Source organism: Diplotaxodon limnothrissa, linkage group LG22, assembly GCF_057381915.1.
Source record: "Diplotaxodon limnothrissa isolate DT_005_m linkage group LG22, D_limnothrissa_male_GT1.1, whole genome shotgun sequence".
NCBI classification, from domain to species: Eukaryota; Metazoa; Chordata; class Actinopteri; order Cichliformes; family Cichlidae; genus Diplotaxodon; species Diplotaxodon limnothrissa.
In genome coordinates, this window is record NC_140616.1 from 12,190,576 (window position 1) to 12,205,057 (window position 14,482).

General features: G+C 39.6%; 2 protein-coding genes and 2 non-coding genes across 4 annotated transcripts; all 4 read right to left on the reverse strand.

Annotated features, from left to right (window-relative positions):
• Positions 1-211: 211 nt before the first annotated feature.
• rps5 (ribosomal protein S5) lies at positions 212-3,427 on the reverse strand. Its single transcript, XM_085345817.1, has 6 exons — positions 3,372-3,427; positions 2,433-2,536; positions 1,980-2,189; positions 1,328-1,456; positions 445-543; positions 212-318 (listed from the first exon to the last, which is right to left on the reverse strand). Coding segments are annotated over exons 1-6 (612 nt in total). The 5' UTR covers positions 3,373-3,427; the 3' UTR covers positions 212-249.
• Positions 621-752, reverse strand: LOC146609488 (small nucleolar RNA SNORA3/SNORA45 family). The gene has a single exon (XR_014905096.1). It is a non-coding gene; the product is annotated as a small nucleolar RNA SNORA3/SNORA45 family (small nucleolar RNA).
• On the reverse strand, positions 2,262-2,394 carry LOC146609489 (small nucleolar RNA SNORA3/SNORA45 family). The gene has a single exon (XR_014905097.1). It is a non-coding gene; the product is annotated as a small nucleolar RNA SNORA3/SNORA45 family (small nucleolar RNA).
• A 1,366-nt stretch (positions 3,428-4,793) lies between the features above and the next one.
• On the reverse strand, positions 4,794-13,823 carry ppt2b (palmitoyl-protein thioesterase 2b). Its single transcript, XM_085345964.1, has 8 exons — positions 13,429-13,823; positions 11,898-12,051; positions 9,720-9,815; positions 9,131-9,238; positions 8,917-9,000; positions 8,703-8,787; positions 8,328-8,382; positions 4,794-7,731 (listed from the first exon to the last, which is right to left on the reverse strand). The coding sequence occupies exons 1-8, from the start codon at positions 13,618-13,620 to the stop codon at positions 7,588-7,590; spliced, it is 918 nt and encodes a 305-aa protein (XP_085202090.1). The 5' UTR covers positions 13,621-13,823; the 3' UTR covers positions 4,794-7,587.
• Between the last annotated feature and the right edge of the window lie 659 nt (positions 13,824-14,482).

The following is a 14,482-nucleotide window of genomic DNA, read 5'->3' on the forward strand; positions in this document are numbered from 1 at the left end:
AACAGTACTTTTGAGCCAGTAAAACAGTAGCTATCAGCAGTGCCACCCATCCAAAATTAAAATATTACAGCTTGATTAAGGGAAAAGTTGTCACAGCACTAACCAATAAGATAATTTTACCTTGTAGTTTAACTCAGAACTCCAGCTTTCCATCACAGAATCAAAGGCTTGTGTATGTGATGTCCAATAAAACACTCAAACTCAACAGAAATTTCTTGATTTATTTGTTTTGTTAGAAAGTGAACATGTTTAACGGTTGGACTTGGCAACTCTCTCCAACTCGTCCTTCTTCTTGATGGCATAAGAGTTAGATGAACCCTGCAAAGAGAGAGAAACTTAAGTTTAACACGCCTCACAACAGTTTCTCATATGTGTCAGCTCTGATCACTAAAAAGGTTCCAACATAATTGGCAGGATGTAATCAGAGTCCACTAAGTCTGTTACCTTAGCTGCATTGATCAGCTCATCAGCCAGGCACTCAGCGATGGTCTTGATGTTCCTGAAAGCAGCTTCTCTTGCTCCCGTGCACAGCAGCCAGATGGCCTGCAAGACGAGACGGAGCACACGTTAGTGAGGTGAAACGGGTTAAACTCCAGAGACATGACCACAGGCCAGCAGTGAAATGTATCTGAGTTGGTGATTGGCTGGGCCACGACAGACTACAGCCAATGAATAAGCAAAGACTTTTAATCTACGAGCACTCTAGCACACCAAGACAACAGAAAATGTCCAGGCGTGACTCTAGCCTCGTTTAACACATCAAATACATGAAAAAACAGTGAACCTTTTCTAATTTATTTTCATGCTAAAACTGTTGAAGATGGTGTTGGACAAAGAGGTTTTTCAGCATGGAAGCATTTTTTTGGTACTTCTGTCCTTTTTGACAGAAGGACACTGGCACTGATGATAATCAAGTATTTATTTACTTACACTGGAGAGGCTATTAATGAAATTGTTAAAAATAAGACTGCCACAATCTAAGAGACTAACTGCCTTTACTGTATTCTATATGCCCAACAAGGTGAGAAAAGACTGAACCTCGCAATTTCTAACGATCACTAATAGGAGGGGTTAAAATGTTCAGCTAAGTGAAGCCAAACTGAACTTCTCAGTTTAGCTTCGCTTCATATTTTCTGTTTTGATCTTTCCGCTTGAGAACCACTCTTGTATGCAGACCTGACAGTAATAAAGGTCATGTGCAAACCAGGAAAAAAACTGAACATGCATCAAACTTTACATGTCCTAAAAGATGCATTAAAGTCATCTAGTCACATGATTAGACATCAACAATTACGTGGAGGTAGAAAAAAAATTGTGCGTTTGTTACCTGGTTGACTCTGCGGAGGGGTGACACGTCAACAGCCTGCCTCCTGACGGTACCAGCACGACCAATACGGGTGGAGTCCTCACGGGGTCCACTGTTGATGATGGCATTGACCAGGACCTGCAGGGGGTTCTGGGAACAAAGAGGTTAAGAAGATAATTTTTTTAAAATCAATCCATAACATGTAGTGACAGAGATCCATTAGTCTGGACACCATCTGAAAGCTGACACAATCTGCTGTTAATCCTTGTGTTTGCTCCCAATTTTCTTACTCAAAGTTTAAAGCCAATATCACATTTACCCTTAAATATGCAGATTAATTCTGGACCCTTGTCTGCTTGGCAACAACCACTGCAAAACTCACTAAAAATAATAAACAATCCAGCAACTGTCTAAAAAAAATGTTTTCAATGCTGAAATACTGTCTTAAAACCCAGATGGAATTCAAATTTGAAACATTTTCTCAGCACGCCGTGTCTAAATTAAGTTATTTATATTTTAGTTATTATTGAAAACTGCTCATACCACAGTAAGATCCTGTTCTCTGTAATTTTCAATAGTGTTTTTCATCGCATAAGGAACCATTTATTTTCTGTAGTTATAATTAAGAATCTCTTTAACAGTGACACATACTATAGCAGTGCTATGAAAGTACCTCTCCAGTCAGCAGGTGGATGATCTCGAAGGCGTGCTTGACAATGCGAACGGTCATCAGCTTCTTGCCGTTGTTGCGGCCGTGCATCATCATGGAGTTGGTCAGACGCTCCACGATGGGGCACTGAGCCTTGCGGAAACGCTTGGCGGCATAACGTCCTCCAGAGTGTGGCAGGTACTTGGCGTACTTCTCTTTCACAGCAATATAATCCTGCAGCGAAGAATGACATCTTTAAGCATCATTTTCTGTTTTAAGTTGAAAAACAGCATCGTTAAAGGCAGATATTGTGTCTGAGCCGGTGATTGACTGGGCCACATTAGACTACAGCCAATGAATAAGCAAAGACTTTTCCTCTGCGAGCACTGTAGCACACCTGGACAACAGGTGAGTGTCCAGGCGTGACTCTAGCCTCGCTTAACAGCACAACAGTGAATCTTTCACACTGCCGCTCACCTGCAGGGAGATGTCGTTGATCTGGACATCATCGGTGCTCCACTTGCCGAAGAGCTTGATCTCTGGGGTCTCAGCCACAGCGGGGGCAGTCTCCCAATCGGTCACTGAGGAAACACCACAACATTACTGGCACATTGTTTTAAAAATTATAATTTCAGGACTATAAATGACAAATATGTCTTTTTTCCCCCCCCAACATTTACACGTAAGAGTTTGGGTTTGTGAAGGTGGACCTTACTGCAAATCTGTGGCCTCTCTATTACATTTCTATGTGACATAAGTCTTATAAATGGAACTTTATTTAACGAATTTGTGTATAATGAATGAAAACTACTGTAGCTTGACTGAGCTGCTACTCAATGTTACGTTCAAACAAAGTGACGTTAGCTTTCCAGCAAAAAGCAGAAAACCCCACGATTTGACACTTTAATAGGAAGCACATTTATTCATATTAATAGGAGATTGAGTAACTGTTTGGTCAGATTTAGCGAAGCAATGACAGTCACAAGTACAGCGAGGCCGGAGATGAAGCCTGCATCACGCTAACACTAGCAAACTTGCGCCACAGCGGATTCTAAGCTTACAAACGTCTATAAACGGGCGTAGGTGCGCGTTTAAATTCAGCATCAGTTAATTAGTAGGGAAGAAATTAAGTTTAATATAGACATATTTTGTGAATTAGTGTCCTGAATTTGACATCTATCGGAGCCGCTACTCAACGTGCAGAATCCACATGTGCTACAGAGCTAGTCGCATGCTAACGCTCAGCGCTGTTGTGCTGGTACGGAAACATTCGGAGGGAATAAAAACGCCATTTCGACTAAACTGAAGTTTTCTGTACGAATTTCCAGGACAATGGAAATCCACAGTGATTTTGGATACGCGTCCGTCCCTTTTTCACGATTTATGAAGCAAGTAAAAAGTAAAATTTTCACTCACTTGTGTCTGCCGTTCTGTACCACACTTCTCTGAGACGGAAAAGGGCCTTTTCGGGGCGCCGTGTACAGATATCCGGTCCGGCGTTTGGCTGCTTCCGGCGTACAAAAGCTTATGGGAAACGTAGTCTTTTTTTTTATGTCATTATACATTAATAAAGCTGCTGCTGGCCTTTTAACTTTCACAATTGCTGTAAAAACAAGCAGTTATATTACATCATATTTAATATTATTTAGTTTTAGTTATTTTTCTGTTTAAAAATATGTTTTAAATTAATTTTGATTGATTCAGTCGTGTACTCTAGAATATTCTTCAGCTAGTGATCACTACATTTATATTTTGTATTTTGCTCAGTAAAATGGCAAATTATATATATATATATATATATATATATATGTATGTATGTATGTGTGTGTGCGTGAGTGAGTGTACGTAAGGCAAAAATACATTTTGTAGTCTTAACAAACTGGAAAAGTCCGTATTTGATATGACCACCTTTATTCTTCATCTCAGCCTGAAGCCCTTTTAGACAAGCTTTCTTGTCATTTCTTTAAGTAGTCTTCAGGAATATTTCTCCAGGTTTTTTGAAGGCTCTTCTTTGGAAAACAAAGGCAGCAACGCCTTTGTTTTCTGTCAGGAGAATCCCACAATGTTTCAATGTTGAGGTCCAAACTCTGGGGAGGCCAGTCCATGACTGATAATGTTCCACTGTGTGTGTTGTTGTTGTTTTTTGTTTTTTTTAACAAGTATGCTTTTAATGCACTGGCAGTTTTTTTGGGGATCATTGACATGCTGAAAAATGAAGCTCTTGACAATCAGATGGACAATCAAAATTTGACCATACTGTTCTGTATTCATATTCAATCAATTTTGACAAGATTCCCAATACCACTGTCTGAAAAGCAGCCCGAGACCATGACAGAGCCTCCACTGGCTTTACACTTTGCTTTAAACACTCATTGCAGTACTTCTCCCCTGACCTCCATACAGATAACAATTTGAACCCAAAAGAAATCTAAATTGTTTTTTTTTTTACTGACTCATCTGTTATGTGCGAGAATAACAGTGGTTCATCCAGTAAATTTTGTGCATTTTTGTGCTTGAATAACTCACAGGTCAGGATTAAGCAGCTTAACAAAAAACAAACAAAAACATTCATCTGGAAATGATCAGGTACAAGGACTGGATTGCAAATGAGTCAAAAAGCAGCCGATGTCCAAAGAAAAACTCTGCAAGTCCTTCAGAAAGCCTGGAGAACTATTGTTCAAGAGCCTTTAAAAAATTACAATAAAGTCTGGGTCCTTGGAAGCAAAATGTACAGAAAAAAATCATCTGGTTCACAAGACCAGTTTTGGCTTTATTTATGTGTGTTGTTAACTGACAGGACAAAGCACAAACACAAACAATGCTCAAAACCGTCTTTTATTGAAGACCTGACAGCATTTGACACCTGTTCATTTATAACACAAACACGGTAGAAACAGCTCTGGCTTTGCACGAGCATACATGAACAACAGATGCAATAACATTAACATAGTAGCTTGAACACAGATAAAACCATCCCTATCTCAACAACATCCCTTCTCTTTACAATGTGCAATTCATCCTTAACCATTAAGTTTCTTTTCTGTTTTATCTTTCAAATACACGCTCCGCTTTTTGTCCTTTTGAGAAATATAAGAACGACAAGTATAAATTAAAAGTATTACAAATGAATCCCTTAAACAACAGAAAAGAAGGAACATGAAGGTTGCTAAAAGGCCTGAGATATCTAAATGTGATGGGAGGTTCGGTGGACCAGTAAACACTAACATATCACAGCCACTCTCTAGTCTTATTATGCCCAATGCCACCCCTCCCTATCATTGTTTTTAGCACCGTCACTAAAGGCAGTGTGTTGTAGCACTTTGGTAATGGGCATGAAATACTGAGGCATGTAGGGGGGAAAAATTAAGGCTTCATCTACAAAAGCGATGGAGTAAAGCTCCAAAGCACTGCATGATAGTTACAATAAACTGATGATAAGATCGGAGGCTCACTCTGAATTAGACACCGGGGTTAAAGATGGGGGAATGAAAAACATATAAATGACTCAACGCGAGACGAGCGGGGCAGTAAGTCTCAACATGTAGACGACTTAACGTCGCTCAGGCACTGTCGTGTTTGTGTGGCGGCTTTGAGGTATGTTTGATGGAGCAGACGCACACTGTCTGATACACTGCATGCTTTTAAAGTGATAAACTAATATTTTTATTCAAATAAAAAGGGGCATGCCGCCAACTTTGCTGATACAGCAACACTGGTGAGCTCAGCTGGACAACTACAGCTCACTTACCTCAAAGCCCGCATTAAAACTGGAGGTTTGCCATGAAACAGGCAGGAAGAACGTAACAACAAACTGGACTCACACTTGTAAATAAAATTCAACATATCCTTAATCCTCTGCTACGATGACTGCTTGCACTCTTGTCCCTTGCAATGGTACAATGAAAAATTGTTGGAGTGCTCCTTTAAAGTCAGAAAAGCAGCTAAAACCCCTTCTGACAGCCATTAGCAAACAGGCAGCGATGTGCTGGATTTCTCCAAAAGCAACAATGTGGGTTTTTTAAAATAAATACGTGAAGGAGAAGTGTAACATTTTGGGAAATGTGCTTTTTTTCCCCTTTATGAATCAAGCCTTGGTCGAGATAATGCTACAGGTTAGATTATGGTAAAGGTTTCTCCAGAAAATCTCATCCTTTCAAGCAGTTTGAAAAGATGTATGGAAATCCCTGATCCCTGTACTGATACAACCCACCCAAACAAGAACAAGACGTGCACGACAAGCCGAAACTACACCGCAGACAGTATAAAACATGGACGTATCTCCAGGGTTGGATAAATTAATTCAGTTCTGAAGGTTTTATTGTTTAAAAATGTTAGTTTTAGTTTTTATTAGTTTCAATCTATGTAGACATCCACAGTCTCAGTAAACATGTCCGTCCATCATCATGTCCTCTATTTTTTTAATTCGTTTTAGTTCATTTTATTTTATTAATATGTAGTTTTAATTTTTAGTTTAGTTTTAGTTATAACAACCTTAGAAACGTACATCTTTCATACCATCTACGTATGACGGTGAGGGCCGGACTCACGTTGTTCGCAAAGGTGACATCAGTGGGAATAAATGGAGAGCGTTAGCTCAACATAGCAGCTGAAAGCCACTAGCCTGGATCTGTGTTATCATTAAAAATGAATTAATGAATTGCATTAAATCTGCCTACCAGCACTCTTAAGCCCACTGAATAACATGTTAAATGTTTTTTTGTTAATGCACCCAAAAATCTAATTGTGATGGTGATATTTTTGGGGTTTTAAAATGCTGGCAACATTATGTTGGTAGCTGGACTCCAGGAAATATCTGCAGATTAACCATTCCTCCAAATGTTTCTTACATTTATAGAGTACATATTATTTATTAAAGCAATCTGCAGTGTGATACTTTCTAATCTCCTTAACCTCATTTTTATTTTGTATTCTGTTTTTTGTTTTTTTTAAATCACTGTCTATGTGTGAAATCTCACAGCATAAGGTCCTCAGTAGGCACCTGTGATACTTTTACCACTTTTACTTTAGCTATGTTGTTTAATTATTGCAGACTGAACTATTTTGTACTCTTTATTATGCTATTATAAAACAAAATTTGAATACAAATCAACAAAGTATCCATCTATCAATCTGTCAATCATGACTGTAGCCTTCCTGCAGTACCTTCTTAGCCCACTAGTAGTCGCCACTAATAGTTGCCAATGTCATTTTACACTTACTTTATTCAGACAAATAAAATAAACAAGTTAGTGAGTGAAGTTAAAAGTGCTGGTTTTGTCCTTGTCACACACAAGCAGGCTAGATGTTTCCCTTTATTTCCATTATTTGTGCAAAGCTAAGCTAACCTGCTTCTGGTATAGCCTAACATGTACTGTACACATAAAAGAGAGAGAGGTAACAAAATTTTTCCCCTAATGTTAAACTTTCTCCTTAAATGTTAAATAAGATGAAAATGAAAGACGGTTTAAAATAAATCCTGACATCACCAAATGATCTTTCACAGCTGTAATCCCCCCAAAATATCAGCTCATGTCCTACAGAAGACACTATAACCGAGGCTGTAGAGGTCGACCGTTTTTGTGTGTTTTTCTGTGTGTCCGTCTGCATGTGTGTGCTGTGAAGAGGTTTTGTGCTACACCAGCCACTTCTCCATGCATGTGTGGAACACGGTCTTGTTGGAGTGCCACCAGATGTGCTGAACGCCGGGAACAGAGCAGAGGATCAGATCTCCGCGAGCCGCCAGCGTCTTCAGCCCGAAAACATCTCTCAAGTACAGCTGGAAAAAGAAAACACAGCACAAGGGAGTCATTAATAAATCTACCGCCTCAGATTTTTGGTGGGGTTGTGCATGTATTTTTCTATTCTTTAGAAACAAAGCACATGCCTTGCTCTGGGAGGAGCACCTCCATAAATGAGACATAGATAAAAGATGGCTCTGCTTTATGACAAACCCATTAACGTGTCAAAGACATCAGAACAAAGATCTTTTTTTGTTTTGTTTTGTTTTTGTGTTAAACTGAAAAACATTTTAGTTTCTCATGATTTATTCTGGTAAGAATCATGGTTTCTCCTTTTTATAATTTATATATTTATTCATCATTAGATCTCTGCCACAGTATGTCTTTCTCCTGTCTTCTTCCCCTCATCCCAGCTGGTCACGGTTCCTAAGCCTGATTTTACCAAAAGTTTCTTCCTCTTAAAAGGGAGTTTTTCCTTCCCACTGTTGCCAAGTGCTCGCTTATTGTCTGATTGTTGGGCGCCCTTAGAGGACTGTTATTGTGAATTAGTGTTATATAACTTATTTAGAATTGAATTAAATGACCTAAAAACAGATAGAAATAAATGAAAAAATGTATTCTGACTTTCACTCACATCTTGGTGCTGCATTTCAACAACCGTCTCGTTGTCGTCATAAAATCCAAACTGGCTGTAAAGACATGAAAGCAGTGTGTTAGCATCACATGAGAGTCATCAGATCATCCACAGTTACACGAAGCAAGATGTCATTGACAGCTGTGACCACAAAGAATAAACTGAAATCCCTTTAAAGCAGAAAATATGATGCAGCCTTGTTTGATCTAAAGTCTTATTTTAATTATTTTAGCACCACAATGAGTTTAAATATATTATTTTTGTAAAATTTCGATCTAAATTCATTTGTTGCAACTTTCACAAAGTCCAAAAATCTTTTTAAAGATATCCATGTGTGTGAGATTTCAGGGAAATAAAATCAGAGGATGCTGTCACCTCGACTGCCAGGGCGTGATGACTCCATCGTCCGGTCCTCCAATCAGTACCAGCTTTTTGATTTTGAGGAAGTTCTTCTTCCATTCTGCAGATGGCAAATAAAACACACCTCATGGCTACTGTGCACTTTATCTGAGTCATTTTGATATAAGTAATTACTCGTTACACTGAGTAATTTTTGATAAGGGTTGTTGTTGATTGTTCTTTTTCTGACCTGTTGAATTTGGGTTGGGTCTCTCACTGTTGAGCAAAGCCAGATAATCACTGCTGTTGACATAGAGGTCTCTGTGGTGGGGGTCTGCAGACAGGTGAAAAGCAAACACAATATCAAACTGCTCGTTTATGATTTTAAAGTCCGAAAAGGCAGGAAAAAAAAGAAATTTGACGACTTCAAAATCTGTGAGAAAAAAGTAATCCTGGAGTCTCACCGTTCCAATAGTTGCAGATGGATATCATCTGACCTAATGCGGTGTAACACAAGTGGTAGAGGTTTGACTTCACAAACTGAGGGAAGAGGTACTTTAAGTAGTCTGTGTCTGAGGGGAAAGAAAGAGGAGCGAGAATGATGACCAAGTCAGAGAATAAATCAGTCCACAGCACGATAAAGTATTTCTGCAGTCTTTCTCTTCACATTGCTTCACAGCTTTCTGCTAACTGTGTCAGTCTGCTGACTGATGCTGGAAATAGCTGCGAGCTCTGGCTTGTCACCAGAGCAGCAAGAGTGATATGAAGCAGTAAGGCTTTGAGCTAAAATTCTCTTAAAAAAAACAATAACTTATAAAAACAGGTCCAACAACATCAGTCTTACTAACTCATTGTTGGGTTTTTACTCCCTAATTTACGATTTTGCTGATAATTATCAGGCAGCTTCTCATCGTGAGATCATGAGAGTTTTCATTTTACAGCTGTCAGATATTGACACTGGTTCACTAACAGGGTATTAGTAGATTCTCAACAGAGAAATACTGATTGCATTTAAAACACGCTGCTGAACTAAGCTCTCCATGTTGGACCCACCTCCGTACTGCCCGGCTTGAGGTGAGGACAGGGAGATGAAGGAGTGGACGTTGTGGTCAGACAGAGTGGAGAGGATCCCTCTGCAAACCAGACCGCCTGTAAGAACATCAATAAAGACACATGTTTGTGTAGCTTTTCAGAGAGCAAGTCCACCTTCCAACCTTCTCATTGAATGTTATATAACCCACTTAGATAAAAAAGTGCCTCACAGAGCAGTGACAGACAGATAACTGGTCAGCTGACTGTGCGTATGTCAATTTCCCAGTGCTCAAAGGTCTTATATCCAGTTATTTTGATTGCAAACTCCATTTTTGATCATTAATTCGTCAAACAAACCTGAAGAGAGTTAGCAACCCACCTCAATTTTTTTTGACAGGCTAATTCAAATCAGGAAGTCAAAATCTCTTTGCAAATCAACACATCTGTTTAGCAGAGAAACATCTGTTCTCTCGTATTAACACATGTTTTAACCTTGTATCATTGTGACGTTTTAAATTCTAACAACACCTTTATTGTCGTTTATTGTGCATTTCACTGCATCCAGTAAGTTATTTTTAGTCTGTTTTATTTCACTTTGTTGAATTTATTGAGCCATTTTACTTTATAGAGACACTCTATTGTGTTACAGTCAGCTTTTTGCATCAGGTTCTGTACTTTATTTAGAATTTTAGTTTAAATATGTTTACATAAGCTCCTTTTGAGGACTTTATTTAAGCTAACTTGAATGTTGTGACCATTTGTGCTAGAGTCAAAATTTAAACAGTTTCAGAAAGAAGAGGAGATGGTTTTACAGGGATATTTGGTGCATCGCAGTAGCACAAAGCAATAATAAGGTGCTGCTGTCTGAACACAGGCAGAAATAAATTAACTCTTCACTGGTCTGATGAAGAGCAGCTTTTCCTCTGTAGAAATGTGAAAATTGAAAATAAATCAATATTAATAATTTAGTTAATAAATAAAGTTTGAAGTTGAGCTTTTTGATTTTTCAGTTCTTGGGGTGAAATCTTGTGTGATATCAGGTTTTACTCCTGTCCACAGTTTTTGTTTTCGCAACCGGTTTATTTGAAATATTCAACGCATTGCACAGTTTGGATTTAGAACCCGTCTCACCAATAAAATCCAATAATCACATTTTTCTGACACAAATCTTAACATTGTGGTTAACCAGACAGAGCTTCTACCAGTGAAACTCCGTCTGGTGTCCAGAGATTCTTTAAAGATCTGATCTCCTATCCCGATCCTCCATTTGCCACCAGCCAGGAGTTTTTTCCATCGTCTGTGATTTCTCAGTGAACATCTGATTAGGCTCAATTGTCTTGGTGGATGTGTTTCGGTTGAAGTCTGGAGAACCCGTCTTCCCAGTTAGTCCACCAGGTTATGCGTGTTATTTCTAGCGTCAATTAGTTTTAATGAGCGTGGATTGGCTTATCCTATTCAGACACGGAGGGGGCTCGCCCAGGGCAGGTTGCACAACCATTCACACCCATATTCACACCTATGGGCTATTTTGACTCACCAGTTAACCTGACATGCATCTCATTGTACTGTAGAGTGAAATTCAAACTCGAGCTAGCAGTACATTAGTCAGTGTGGCGCTAAGACTTTGTGTCATTTTGTCATTTCCTCTCACAAAGATGCTCAAGTTCTGAAATACTCGAACGAGGTGTAGAAGCTACTTTTGGCTCGTCACAGCAGGTAGGCCCACATGTTTGAGACACTTTTCCTTACACAATCCCAAAGAAATGCGCGTCTCCTCCCAGGATCAAATGTGTAAACCACTACACCACTGAGCCACTCATGCGACGGTGACAAGTAAACATTCCACAATCAAGATAATGCTTTTCTCATAAAGACAAACTATTTTATCAAGAAGCACACAGAGTAAGTCCATGTTTTTTTCTTTTTGGTGTGCTCTCTTTTCACAGAAACATGCTGAGTGAAGAGAATCTTGTTTGCATTACTTGTTCCTCGGGGGGAAAATTTACATTGAAATACAATATGGCGTTGCGTGGTAGGAATTTCCAGCAGCTGACTGAAGCAGAAATCCTAAAGCAAACAGATCATTAAACACTCTTCCTGAAAATAAACCTTCACAGCTAATAGTGTCACTCTGATATCTCCCTCAGCGAGATTGCCAGAGAAACCATGGACACATAACTGCAATTTGCACTCGCTCACCTTGAGAGTAGCAGATAAAGTGGACCCCATCTGCTGCGTTTTGCATTATTGGGTAGATAGCTGCCTTGAATCCCTCCACCTGTTTCCACATGGGCTCCAGGCTCGCGCCCCTGTCAAACAGGTCGATGACGGTCATGTTCGTCCCTGGATGAGACTGTAGGAGACGGAAGAAGGAGATGGTTTCGCATCATTTAACAGGAAAAACTCACAGGAAGCACAGCGTCTAAGCGATTTGTCATATTATAGCATTGAACAGCTACAAGAATCAGCAACGTGCCCTCAGTAACTTCAGATGCCGGTGCTGTCAGTTATCCTTGAGGATGTTTAAGCTTCTGAATCACTGAACTGCAAATTAACTAAAGCAGAAAAAACAAGGCCTCAGATCCGCTTTTGGTATTTTAAGCCAACCACAAAGGTCTCTTCTGTGGTTTCCAGAAAAAATAAATAAAGAGGAACCTAATGTTGGTTTTAACCTCTTAAACCTCTCCTGACATGTCCACAGAAACTCCAGAAATATCAACACACAAGTCACATCAGCCAGGTATGGAAGCTTGTTCCTGACACAGAAAACAAAAAAAATCATTTTTATCTCAAAATCTAAACTTCAAACTTCTCAGAAAATAACTCAAAATTGAGAAAATTATTTGAAAATCAGTTGAAATTTTGAGATAACTAGATAACACTTTTTTTCTGAGGCAGAAACAAGCATACATAGCCAGATCATCTGGTGAGAGTTTGACAGTTTCTATAGGTGTGTGTGTGTGTGTGTGTGTGTGTGTGTGTGTGTGTGTGTGTGTGTGTGTGTGTGTGTGTGAGGAGGTTGTAGTAGAAGATTAGTAGTAATTAATCACTTTATCATTGTGAGTACTGAGAGACTTCAAGGTGCTTTAGTGTATCTATTATAAAGAACATTATTTTTCTTCTACACTCGCAGTCCAGAACAGGTTTATTTCAGTTAACTAAACCTCAATAATTAAAACTAAGCATGAGAAATTTAACAGAAACAAAAATACAATTTGGTAAAGTAACTGACAGGATATTATGCACTTACAAAAAGTCGCTAAAATAAAGCAGAACGCTTTAGTCTTTGTCATTTTCTCCCCATCTGTGAGCAAAGCCAGCCTGAGGAGACTGTTTTTAACATATTTAATCTTACCCCAGACATATGCAATAAAAATTACAGGAAAACCAAACACAGCTCTGGAAAGTAACTTAATGATAGTAATAATACAGTAATAATACAACTCTGATCGGTGTTATATTACAGCACAATAACTTCTCTATAATGAGCCCGTTAATTGTATGATTGCTGCTTTATTTCTACATCAACAAAGCAGGAAGTACTTCATATTAAATCACTAAATAATGTATTACCCTTACCATAAAGCTCGCTAACAGCAGATGCATATTGCACGGTCCACGTTTTGCTGATAAACATGTGGTGATATAACCTGTAAGGCCTGCAGGATTTACTGTAAAATACACCTTAACTATCCCCTGAATCAGCCTCTCCGTTAGCCCCGACACTCACCTCGTTAATGAACCGCTGTAAGTTTATAAAATCCCCTGAGCTGTCGAACAAACCGTGCACGATGATCACCGGCTTGTACCCGACCACCGAAGCCCAGAGACACGCACCGAGCAGCGGCCACAGCAGCCCGGCTGCCCCGCTGCTGCTTCTCCTCCTCCTCATCCTCAAGCTGGCACAACCGAAACCCTCCATCACAACTTAAAGTAATAAAGGCGAGAAAAGGTGTTGTAAAAAATAAAAGCATTAAACTGTTGGGTTTTTGCTAATGTGGCATTATTCTGGGTCCAGTTGTGCTCCTTTAGACGATGCTGTTTCACGGCCAGCGCTTCTCCGTGAGAGTGCTCAAAACACTCCAGGAAAAGCAGAAACACTCCACAGCTGGTCCCTGCTTTTTGTTTTCGTTTGTTCCGGTTTTAAATTACAGGTGAAGCGGCCGCTACTGGCGTCATTTCCTGCTTCCGCTCGTCCAATCAGCGGGAAGCAGAGCGCTGCCCCACAGGGTCACGCGCAGATACAACATAAACAGTTAGACTGTTACACCGTGACGCGAGTATGTAACATAACAAGCTTTGTTTACTCTTTAATGTGCAGCTTTAACAGTGTCTCTCTGATTTTGATCAAATTCATTTAATGCTGGGCTGTGCAACTCAAATATTTTAATGCTTTTAACACAGTGTATTTATTTGTTGCTGCCAATAATGTTATAATAAAATGCAAATACGGTCTTCTGCTCCTTGTCAGCCATCAGGTTAGTTAGCCAGCAGCTGCTTGTACGCCTAGAACTCAAGGTCCCACAGGACCTCAGCCCTGTTGTTTTCAACCACCTTGGTGGTGTTTCCCATCAGGGAATTCTAGTCAGTATATGGACAGATGTTCCTGTACGCTGCCCCAGCCACCTGGTTGTGCCTCTCAACTTACACGGGTCCAATTGCGTCTAACCTTCTGCAACTATATGTTTGATAGTCTCCAGGGCACCTTACCAGTCTTTAGCTTGACCCCTGCCTCTATGGATCTGGTGCTCAAGGGTTGTTCATGCGCTGTCCCTTAGATTGGT

What these genes read in the sequence shown, in the direction of transcription:
- rps5 (XM_085345817.1), bottom strand. An exon ending in CCCTCCGCAGAGTCAACCAG is followed by an intron (nt 544 to 1,327) that starts GTAACAAACGCA and finishes CTCGTCTTGCAG; the next exon opens with GCCATCTGGCTGCTGTGCAC. An exon ending in AGCTGATCAATGCAGCTAAG is followed by an intron (nt 319 to 444) that starts GTAACAGACTTA and finishes CTCTCTTTGCAG; the next exon opens with GGTTCATCTAACTCTTATGC.
- ppt2b (XM_085345964.1), bottom strand. Translation starts at nt 13,620, where the DNA reads ATGGAGGGTTTCGGTTGTGCCAGCTTGAGGATGAGGAGGAGGAGAAGC. An exon ending in CATCTGCAACTATTGGAACG is followed by an intron (nt 9,001 to 9,130) that starts GTGAGACTCCAG and finishes ACCTGTCTGCAG; the next exon opens with ACCCCCACCACAGAGACCTC. An exon ending in TTGAAATGCAGCACCAAGAT is followed by an intron (nt 7,732 to 8,327) that starts GTGAGTGAAAGT and finishes TTCTTTTTCCAG; the next exon opens with CTGTACTTGAGAGATGTTTT.